Genomic DNA, 9,897 nt, shown 5'->3' with positions numbered 1-9,897 from the left:
CCAACCGTCACCGGAACACTTCGACTGCGGCTGAGTCACCAGGCGTCCGAAACCTCGGGAGCCCAAACCCGAAGTCAAAGGCACCGACCCCGCCTCACTGCCCACATGGGCACTTACGTGGGCGAGCTGGGACTCTCGCCGTCGTCCCCAGCAGGGGGGCGCACAGACTTGTCGGAGAGGCCCTTGAACCGCCGGCCAGCTCAGCCCCTTCATCAGGTCCCCCGGGTTCAGCACGTCCATCGTGCCCACCCTGCCCCTCGGCACAGACCTGCGAGGAGGCTGCCGAACTGGGATCCTACCAGTCCCAACGCGTGCGTGCTCAATGAGGCTTGGAGGCGCTTTCCCATGAACAGGTCCCGGAATTCCATCATGGGGCCTCATCCCTCATGGTGGGAAAGTTACTTCAAGCGGAGTATCTGGTCTCTCCGGCACCCCAGGGCAACATGGAGCCCGGTGACCATCAGGCTCGCTCCTCGTGAGCGGACAGCGCCCCCCTCCACTGCCCCAGCAGAGGTAACGAACTCTGCAGGGGTCTCACCTTCTGAGAAGCCCCCAGACCCATGTGCGAAGGAGACAGTGCTGAGGGCCCTCAGAGAGTGCAAGAAGGGGAAAGTGAGGTGGGAAGAACCACTGTTCCATGAGAGCTTGGACAGTAAGAGAAGGATTCCAGAGACCAGACCATCTGCGATTAAGCCTCTGATGCAAAATGGAGTCCGCACTTCTTTTGTGCCCAGCCCTGAGCCTCTGAAGAGAAGCCTCGACTGCTGGGGCTCAGATCACAGCTTGAATAACGGGCCCAGCTGCTCCTCCATGGACTCCTTGGCCAGCACACACACAGGTGGCCCCCTTAGCTCCCAAAGAAATGCTATTGCAAGCTCTTACAGCTCTTCTAGAGATTTCTCTGAGCCTTGGAAGAGAAGTATCCCCAGTACATCACTCCAGATACCAGAGTGGCCAATAAAAAGGAAAGAACATTGGTGATCCGTCTCAGTCTCCAGTCCCACTGGTATCAGATGAGTCCCCAGAAACATCTGGCAGCTCTGGGCAGCAAAATCAGATTCCCCTGCTTCTATCAAGCCCTGGGAGGCTGCTGTCCCCGACTCCACCTCCTCAGCTTGGTTATGCAGTCCCCGAAGACCTGGCCTTAGGGAAGAAAGCTGGACTCCAACGGAGCAACAAAGCCAGAGAAGATACGACTGAGGTCACCACAGACTCTGTCCCTGACACTTGGTCTGCTATTCAGCCTCTCCTGTCCCAGGGCACTGATCCTCAGTTGGAAAGCTTACATAAAATGCAGAAGTCTCCAAGTCCACTGGCCTTCCCACAACCTACCGGAGAGGCAATCAGTGTGGCCCACTCGCCTCTGAAGACAGCGAGCCTGCTGGCCTCGCATGGGTGCTCACAGTCAGAGCCCCTTTCAGGCACCTCTTCAGACTCAAAACCCACAACTACATTCATCCTTCTGACCCTTGTTTCTCCCACAGCACCAGTCACCGACACCTTCAGCCTCTCAGGCTGCCATACCCCAAGACTCACCTGCCATTATCCCTGCAGCACCCACTATGCAAAGCACTTTGTTTGGACTGATCAGCAGCCCAGCTCCCCATCTTCCTGCATCTGCGCCTCCTGTTGCAACTTCTGCTGACCGCATGTCAAAACCCATTTTGGGGCTCCCAGCCAATAGTGAAATAGGAGGCTCCTCATATTCCAGAATTTCAAGCACAGCTGCAGCATCTTCACCTCCGGGTATCTCAACTCCCACCTTCAAGCCTGTCTTTGGCAGCATAAGACCACTTAAAACTATGCCCGTGAGAGCTCCTTTCTCTTTCAAGCAGACCTCTCCTCCACCTACTCCTGCTTCTACCCGTCTCTTCCAAGGCCTGGTCAAGGCTACAACTGTAGTCATGTCCACCACCCCAGCCAGCACATCCAAAGGCTCCTTTAAGCCACCTTTGGGATTTGGTGTAGTGAATGTCACCAGTACCATGGGCAGCACTTGCTCTATCCCTTCCACTTGCCCCCCTTTCCCACTCGGGGCTGCCTGTGCCTTCAGGGCCAGCTTCTCCCCAGCTGCAGGCTTCACTTTCCCACTGTGCCAGTGTCCAACCGTTCCTACTGTGCACACAGTCACCATCTTTAGCCAGGTTCTTCCCAGTGCTGTCCAGATATCCCCTACGAGGAGCACTGCCAATTTTAGCACCGTGGGTAGCCCTCTGGCATCTTCAGCCCTAGTAACCACCAACCAGCCTGCATTGTCATCCAGGATCTCCAGTTCGACCTCAGCATTCACAATTCCATTGGAGTCATGCTCAAGGCCACCTTTCCCACTATCCCTGGGAGCCACTCCCCAACCTGCATTTGGGGCTGCATATGTGCAGAAGCAAGAAGCCCCACAACCGGCCCTTGGCCCAAGCTTCCGTAGCTCTTCCATTATTGGAAACTCAACAGTGGCCTCCTCAATCCCAACACCGATTCCAGCCCAACCACCCTTCAGGGGTACCATGCAGTCGGCCTTTGGGGGTGTGGCACCATCGGCCTCCACCTTTCACATCCTTGCCAGCTTCCGGCCGGCCTTTGACAGCACTCCAGTAGGTTCCCTTTGGTCAAGCTAATGAGAATGGTTTGGGAGTTGTCACCCCAACCCACCGGAGTGGGGCGTGTGGCTCAGTGTTTGGCAGCACAGCCCCACGACCATTTGACTTTGGGGGATTAGTGAGCCCTACGGACTGTGAGGAGACTGGGATCAGCGTCACTGCCCCAGACGTGAGCTCCAGTTCTGGAGCACTCAGCACTGGAGCAGTGCCAAGTGGGAGCACTAGCACCATCACACCCTTGGGGAAAGGCTGGGGCCCAAACAACCAGGGCTGGACCAGCCAGGGCACACCTTTTGCCTTGGGGAAGGCCAGCATTTCTGCAAGACAAACTATGTTTGGAGACCCCTGCATGGCCCCCTTTGCTCAGAGCACCCCTGTCACTGGATCATTTAAGGCAGGCAGCAGCCTTGGCTTTGGGATGCCCTCTCCACCGCCCCAGGGCTCTGTTGGGAGAAGACCTTTCAGATCATCAGCCCCTTCATTTTCCATTGGTGCAAAATCAAAAACCCCAAAGAATAGGGAGCAAGGGCATTCCCGAAGGCATCATGCCCACAAGAAATAACTTGTGTTCCTTGCCATTCGTACCCTGATTTTGACCTCAGCATAGTGAAGCGCCTCAGTCACTTCTAATTCTCTACAGCAAAAATACCCCAGATCTAAGCTGAGAGCTTTACACATTCACCTTGTGGTCCTAATCTACATTCTAGAGGAAAATGAAGGACTAAAGTATCTAGTGGTGATAGCAGAATGAAACTGAGTGGAACCAAAGCTTTGGAATTGAACAGAGCCTTGCCTTCCCCTCCCTACCCACTCCTTTCTGTGTCAAGGGTGAGCTCAGTCAGGACACTGCCTTCTGCTTTTTTCTCTGAGAACAGACATACCAGGGAGGCAAAAAGTACAACCCACATTCTCTTGCATCTTTGGGAGGAGGAATAGATTCTCTCTAAATCTTAGCCTGCTTTTATTTGGCTCAAAGAAGTGGTTCCTTTATTTGGTCTCCTAGGGAGGCCAATTGCTCATTTCTTGCCATTTTGTTCCTCACTTTGTTCTTGGAGAAGATTTTTTTTAGTTTAATTTTTTTTTATTTTAGAGAAGCTTTTAATGCAATTTGACCTTGAGGCCAACTTTTTCTTGAGGATCAATGGTCTACCCATGAGAGCATCCATGGGAGGGCCAGGGGAGGAAAAACACAAGAGTGGTGCAACCTTGCTTCTTTTCTTTACACCATAGGTCATAATTCCTCCATAATTACGAGTGAGAAATGCTCAATTAGGGAACCAAATCTTCTACTTTTCTTTTAATTTGTACCTTATAAAATCACCCTCTACCTCACATTTCTCCCAGATAGGGTGGGTAGGGCAGGAAAACTCTTGGGCCTGAGAACAAAGGGAGAAAGGGAGGAAGAGCAGATACCTAAGCTGACCTCTGTACTGTAACCAATGGGAGGTCTATGAGTAGCTATGGCATATTCCTTAGCACGCAGCATCCTGATGGAAAAAAAGAAAAGGCAAGAATGACTCCCTGCATACATCTATCTCCTGTTTTATGGATACCTTGGAAGAGACCTAACTGGAAAAATAAGCAATCTTAAGTTGGTTGATAAAATAAAAATAAATTGTTGAAATGAGTGTATGATACAGGAATTGCTATAAAACTCATATCTATTCAGAGGCAGAAGGATATTAAGAAACTTGCCCAAGCTCAACCAGTTAGTAAAGGTTAGATTTGGGATTTCAACCCTATTGGCTCCAAAGTGTGTGTTCGCTTCTCCCTCACTACAGCAAATCACCAAAGTCAGAACTCTAACCCAGGTATATATGACTCTAAATATCCATGCTGTTTCTTTTTTTCTTTTTCTTTTTTTTTTTTCATGCTGTTTCTATTTTGAAAGGCATTCCACAACCCAAGACTGCCATCTTACAGAGGGGGGCAAGAGGAAAAGTATTAGACAATTTCTACAGTCTTTACATGATAATTTAACATTTCTACAGTGATGACTATATACCTTGTATCGTGCTTTGCACCAGCCATTCAGAGGTGAAGGAAAACTTCTGCTTTGGAGATTACAATTTAGTGGGGAGACTGGTAAGTAAGCCAGTGATTCCACAACAAGCGACAGGTACTAAGGGAATGGAAGCAGGGCAGAAGGTCATCTTATCTAAGTCCTGAAACTTGAATTCTGTTTTACGGTGTGTGTTCTCCAGTTCTAGCAACTGGAGAAGGGTATTTCAGGCTAAAGACAAAACACGTGCACAGGAGGGTCTGGAAGACAGAATGCATCTATCTGGATCACTTTCAAGGAGTCAGACATGGTTTGGGAGAAGAAGGGGCAGGTCATGGATATGCTTATAAACCATGTCGTGCAATGTGCACAGCGTTCCAAATGCAATGGAGAGTCATGGAAAGATTTTAAGTAGGAAAGAGACAAGCTTGGGTTTAGATTGCTCTAGCTGTCATGTGAGGGAGGAGTCAAATGGGGACAGGCTGGAGGCTTGGAAATGTGTGGGAGGCTGCGGAGACACCAACAAAGATGAAAGATACAGTACATTCAAGCTAGGTAATTAATTACCTGGTTAACAGGGATTGTTAACCAGGTAGTTAACGGTGGGCGTGGGGAGGCAGTAGAGAGAGGAGGGATTAAGAAGCAGGACTTGGTGACAGGTTGCACCGTGTGGGCAGAGGAGATGGGCGGAATAAGGGTAAGGGGGAGTTGGAGAAGACCGACCCTTAGCCATCTGACTTGGAGGATGGAAAATGCGATTTTGGCAGAATACATGGAATTTTGTATAGACTGAGTGTGAAATGACTATGGAATATGAAGGAAATAGTTGTCATATTCAATCATCCATTCACTCAAAAACTACTGGGCGTCTGATACTGGTTACTAGGCACTCTTCTAATACTTGGGATGTTCTCAGTGACAGATAAAATTCCTGTTCTTGTGGAGTTTATGTTCTAGTAGGGGGTGTGATTAAAAAATAAACAATAAACATAATAAGAAATAACTACCATGTGAAAGAGATTGTAAACGGCATGGCAAAAATATAGAGCAGGCTAGGTGGATTAAGATGGCGCTACAGTTTCATCTGAGCTCTTATGAGAGGTTGACATCTGAGCAAAGACTTGAACTCCCTGAGAGACTTAGCCATGCCAGAGTATGAGGGAAGAGGATTCCAGGCAAAGAGAAAACCCGGTGGAAGTCCCCAGGAGTGAGATGTGGAACAAGTAGAGGCTTTGGGACAAATAAATGACATGACTCGACTCACTTTTAGGACTGTTCTGGCTGCTGGCTGAGCTGGGACGGTAGAGGAGTGAAAGAGGGGAGACTGGGAGGAGGGTTCTGCAGGAATCCAGGTGGGATTCAATGGTGGCCCAGACGAGGACGCTTACAACGCAAGCGGTGAGAAGTGGTCAGATTTCTATATATATTTAACCGATTTGCTCTTAAAGGGGTTGTGAGGTGTGAGAGGAAGAGAGGAATCCGGAATAAAGCAAAGGTTTTTGGTTAGAGCAAATGAATGTATGGAGTGTCTGGTGAGGGCTAGGGAAAGATTGGAGCATTGTCAATGTACCTTAGAATATCGAAATCTTGGGAAAAGGTGAGATCCCTTACGGGGAGGGTATAGAATATGAAAAAGAGGGCTAAATTCGTCGTTTTAGAACGGCAGGAAGCTAATGAAATTTTCAAGTGCAGTTGGTACTAGTAGCTAAACTCTTCAAAAAATAAAAGAGACTGCTTCATCTCATACAATTAACAAAAATGAATTCCAGATGGATTAAGGACTCGGATAGTATGAAATAAAATTATTTTAAAAATAATTTATTTTTATAAATTATTTTAAATAGGTAGGAGGAAGGAAGCCTCCCTCGGGGACTTTGAATCTGATCTTTTGGGGGGGCTCAGAGTCGTCAGTTGGAGAGAGGCCCCCAAGAAGTAGAGTTCAATTAGGCTAAATGTTTTGTCCTGTGAATGTTTTGTTCCTGTGAAACAGGAAGAATGTGGAGATTTAAAAAATTAACGTTACTTTTCGGTTGTTTCAGTTCTTTGTGTTCCCTTTCCTTCTCCTCCCTCACCGCCTTCCCCCGCCCCATCCCCCGTCCCGAGAATTTGAAGAAACCATTTTGTTTCCCTTTTATTTAATTGCCTACAGATACCAGCGACCAGTTTGTTGGCAAGCTACCTCAGTTGGTTAGAGCGTGGTGCTAATAACGCTAAGTTCGCGCGTTCGATCCCCGTACAGGCCAATTTGTACGACAAGGCTTTCCTCTTACATTTCTACACAGATGACAGTTCTTCCAGTCTCAGGTCCACTGCGATGTCACAATTAATGTCAGGGAGACAGACGAACCTCGCGCTGAGAACTTAAAAAAAATTTAAACACACATCTTTGATTTTCCCCAAGGTTGAAGTCCTCCTTTGAATCCCATCAACAGGGTGAAAGGATAGTAGTGAGTGACTAGCAAGGGAAATAGAGCCGCTTTGGGCATATTATTTTTCCACTGGGTCACTGATTCTTGCAAAGAAACTGACCCTATTGGATTATTTTCATCCGAAAATAAACTGGGAAACCATCCACACTTTCTACACTTCCACACTTGGATCTTAACTAGTTCAGCGAAAGGTGAAACAAGATTTTTTTATATAATGTGTGGGGAAAAGAGAATTATTAATATCAACACAGTAGGAAAGAAACAGCTTTGCCAATTGTCTCTTTATAACAGGGAAAGAGCTCCCGATGACCAACGCTGGAACAGTTTGGATAACAGAGAGTGTGGTTTTGGATTATAATCCAAAGTATACAATACATATTCATGAGTCCATACTGATATAAATAAATCAATCAAAGAATACAGGAGAAGGGAAACCTTTTCCTTACAGAAGAATTCCGACTAATATAAGTAAATACTACCCCCCCACCCCCACCCCCGCAGGAGATGAAGCTTAATCCCCTCCCTTCCGGAATATGGGCCATACTGAGTGACTACCTTCTGAACAGTAGAGTAGGAAGTAGGAAAAAAATAGGAACTTCACAAGGGAGAAAAATGGCAAACACTACCTTAAAAATGATCAAGGTCAGCGTCACCAATGGTAAGCTATGCTCCTATCATGTCACATCTGTTATGATGCGATGGGACACGTACTTTATCTTTGTGGTCTCCCACAAAAACCTATAACCCCAAACCAATCATGTAAAAAATATCAGACAAACCCAGATTGGAAAACAGTCAAGTATGCTACAGAAATACTTCATCAACACTGAGAAACCATCACAGACTAGAGGAGGCTGAATACAATGTAGGATCCTGGAAACAAAAGAGACATTAGTGTAAAAACTAGTGTGATATAGTCAAAGTCAGGAATTTAGTTATTAATAAAGTACCCACGTTGGTTTCTTAGTTTTAACAAAGGTACCATGATAATGGAAGAAGCTAATATTAAGGGAAACTAGGTAATGGGTATAAGGCAATTCTCTGTATTGTCTTTGCAACTTTTCTAAAATTATTCCAAAATAAAAATTTAATTTTAAAAATTACAATAAGAAACATGTCTCTTTGCCACCACTGAAGTCAGTGTTGAGGCAAACGCCTGGTTGACATTAGTTCCGTGATAGGTAGTTGTTCAAAGCTGAAGGAATGTGATATTGATGTCTTATTTTGGTGAGGGATGTGGCAGAGATATTTCTATGGTTATCTGTGCTAGATGATGTATACTTGTCCTGCCAGATCCTCTCCTAGAGTCCCATTCGCACACTGAAATGCAAACCAGACCAATGAGATTTGTCTTTAGCCAGTAAAAGACATCTGAAATGGAGCCATCTGGTTTATGTTGAACTTGAAGTTCGGTGGGTTTCTCTCACAAAGTTTCACATCACACCCAAAGTGTTTTCTTTCCTATCTTGGGCCTAAAATGTTTCCATTTGGGCCAATAAACATCTAAACCACTTCTCTTTGTTACATCCTGCCCCACAAAACTGGGTTTATCTATCACACCGTGACCCCATTATAAAATCCAAGTTTTTCAGAAAGAGCAGTGGCCAGTTCAATGTTCTTTGGTGGATTCTTCACAGAGCTCAGACTTCTCCCAGGTAGTATTAATCACGCCTTCTTTTTTGTTCTTCAAGACTTCATAGATTACTTTAATGCTGGGTGGATTTGTGTGTGTGTGTGTGTGTGTGTGTGTGTGTGTGTGTGTGTGTGTGTTTTAAGTTTTAGGCATCTCTGATGTGCATAAATGCAGGTGGTTCCTAATTTAACTTAGTCTTCCCATTAATACACATAATACCTGATACTTAAAATACAATAGGAGAGGTGTATTGCATTGGGCAGAAAATTTTAAATCTTACAGATTTGATTACAACGAAGAAGTTCTTCAAATAGAAATGAGTGGAAAATGTGACCTACCTTTACAGAAGTACTTGAGCAGCTAGAGCTGTTGAAATAAACAGCAAAAGGAAACAAATTGCCTGCTATTGCAAGAGATACAGGCAGTTTCCTTACACTATTCTCTATCAGCTCAGGAAGCAATGTTGTGTACCTGGCCTAGATATAACACGCTTGTAGAAGTCTTATAGATTGAGGCTAGTCATAACCTACACAATCTGCCTGCACTCCCCAAAGAATCTGAGTAAATGAACACAAGAAATAGAGATTTTACATTATTTTCTCAAGGTCACAAATATAATGACAGGTTTGGAACAAAGAACCAATGGAGCCTGACATCACAGTTTGTGCTCTGAAGCATCATTCCATACTGCCTCTCATTCTCAAAGGAGAGGACAACTCTCTGATATTTATGCATTGATTGTTTATTTCAGGAACTAGGACCAGTTAAGAACTTTATGACATTTTTAAGTAAGACATGTCTACCTAAGTTTTATATTGTCTATATCTCTGTTTCAAACATCGTTCTTAACATGCATGCATCTGCTGAATTCTTACCTTCTTTTTTCCTTTTGCTTGCCTTTACCTGCCACATAGCTCCAAAATCAATATTGGGAAGCACATTTCTCTTTTGTAAGATATTGCTTTTTCACAGTAAGAGTAGCAGATGGTGTGGTGAAGTCCTTCAAAGTGCTCCAGTTCATGTTATGTTTCAAGACCGATAAGCACCATCATTTCCCAGTTGCAGACTTGAAACTGAGAAATATCTCCTATAACGAAGCTGTAAAAGCTCCTAGAAGTGAAATGGTTTGGCTACGTATTTCAAGGGTCCAGAGGCTCAGAAAGTTTTGCTTGTCTTGACACAGCATGTAAACTTCTGTGCATATTTCAGGCGAGAGAAAGTAAAAGAACTTGATACAAA

General features: G+C 45.5%; 1 protein-coding gene across 1 annotated transcript; it reads left to right on the top strand.

Annotated features, from left to right (window-relative positions):
- The first annotated feature begins 105 nt into the window (after positions 1-105).
- On the top strand, positions 106-3,156 carry LOC132497321 (POM121-like protein 2). Its single transcript, XM_060110414.1, is given in 4 exon segments — positions 106-965; positions 967-1,497; positions 1,499-2,593; positions 2,595-3,156. Coding segments are annotated over 4 exon segments (3,048 nt in total).
- Positions 3,157-9,897: the final 6,741 nt, after the last annotated feature.

Source organism: Mesoplodon densirostris, chromosome 10 (assembly GCF_025265405.1).
Source record: "Mesoplodon densirostris isolate mMesDen1 chromosome 10, mMesDen1 primary haplotype, whole genome shotgun sequence".
Classification (NCBI taxonomy): Eukaryota; Metazoa; Chordata; class Mammalia; order Artiodactyla; family Ziphiidae; genus Mesoplodon; species Mesoplodon densirostris.
Note: the sequence above shows the minus strand (reverse complement) of the source record. Positions and strands in the feature narration are given on the sequence as shown.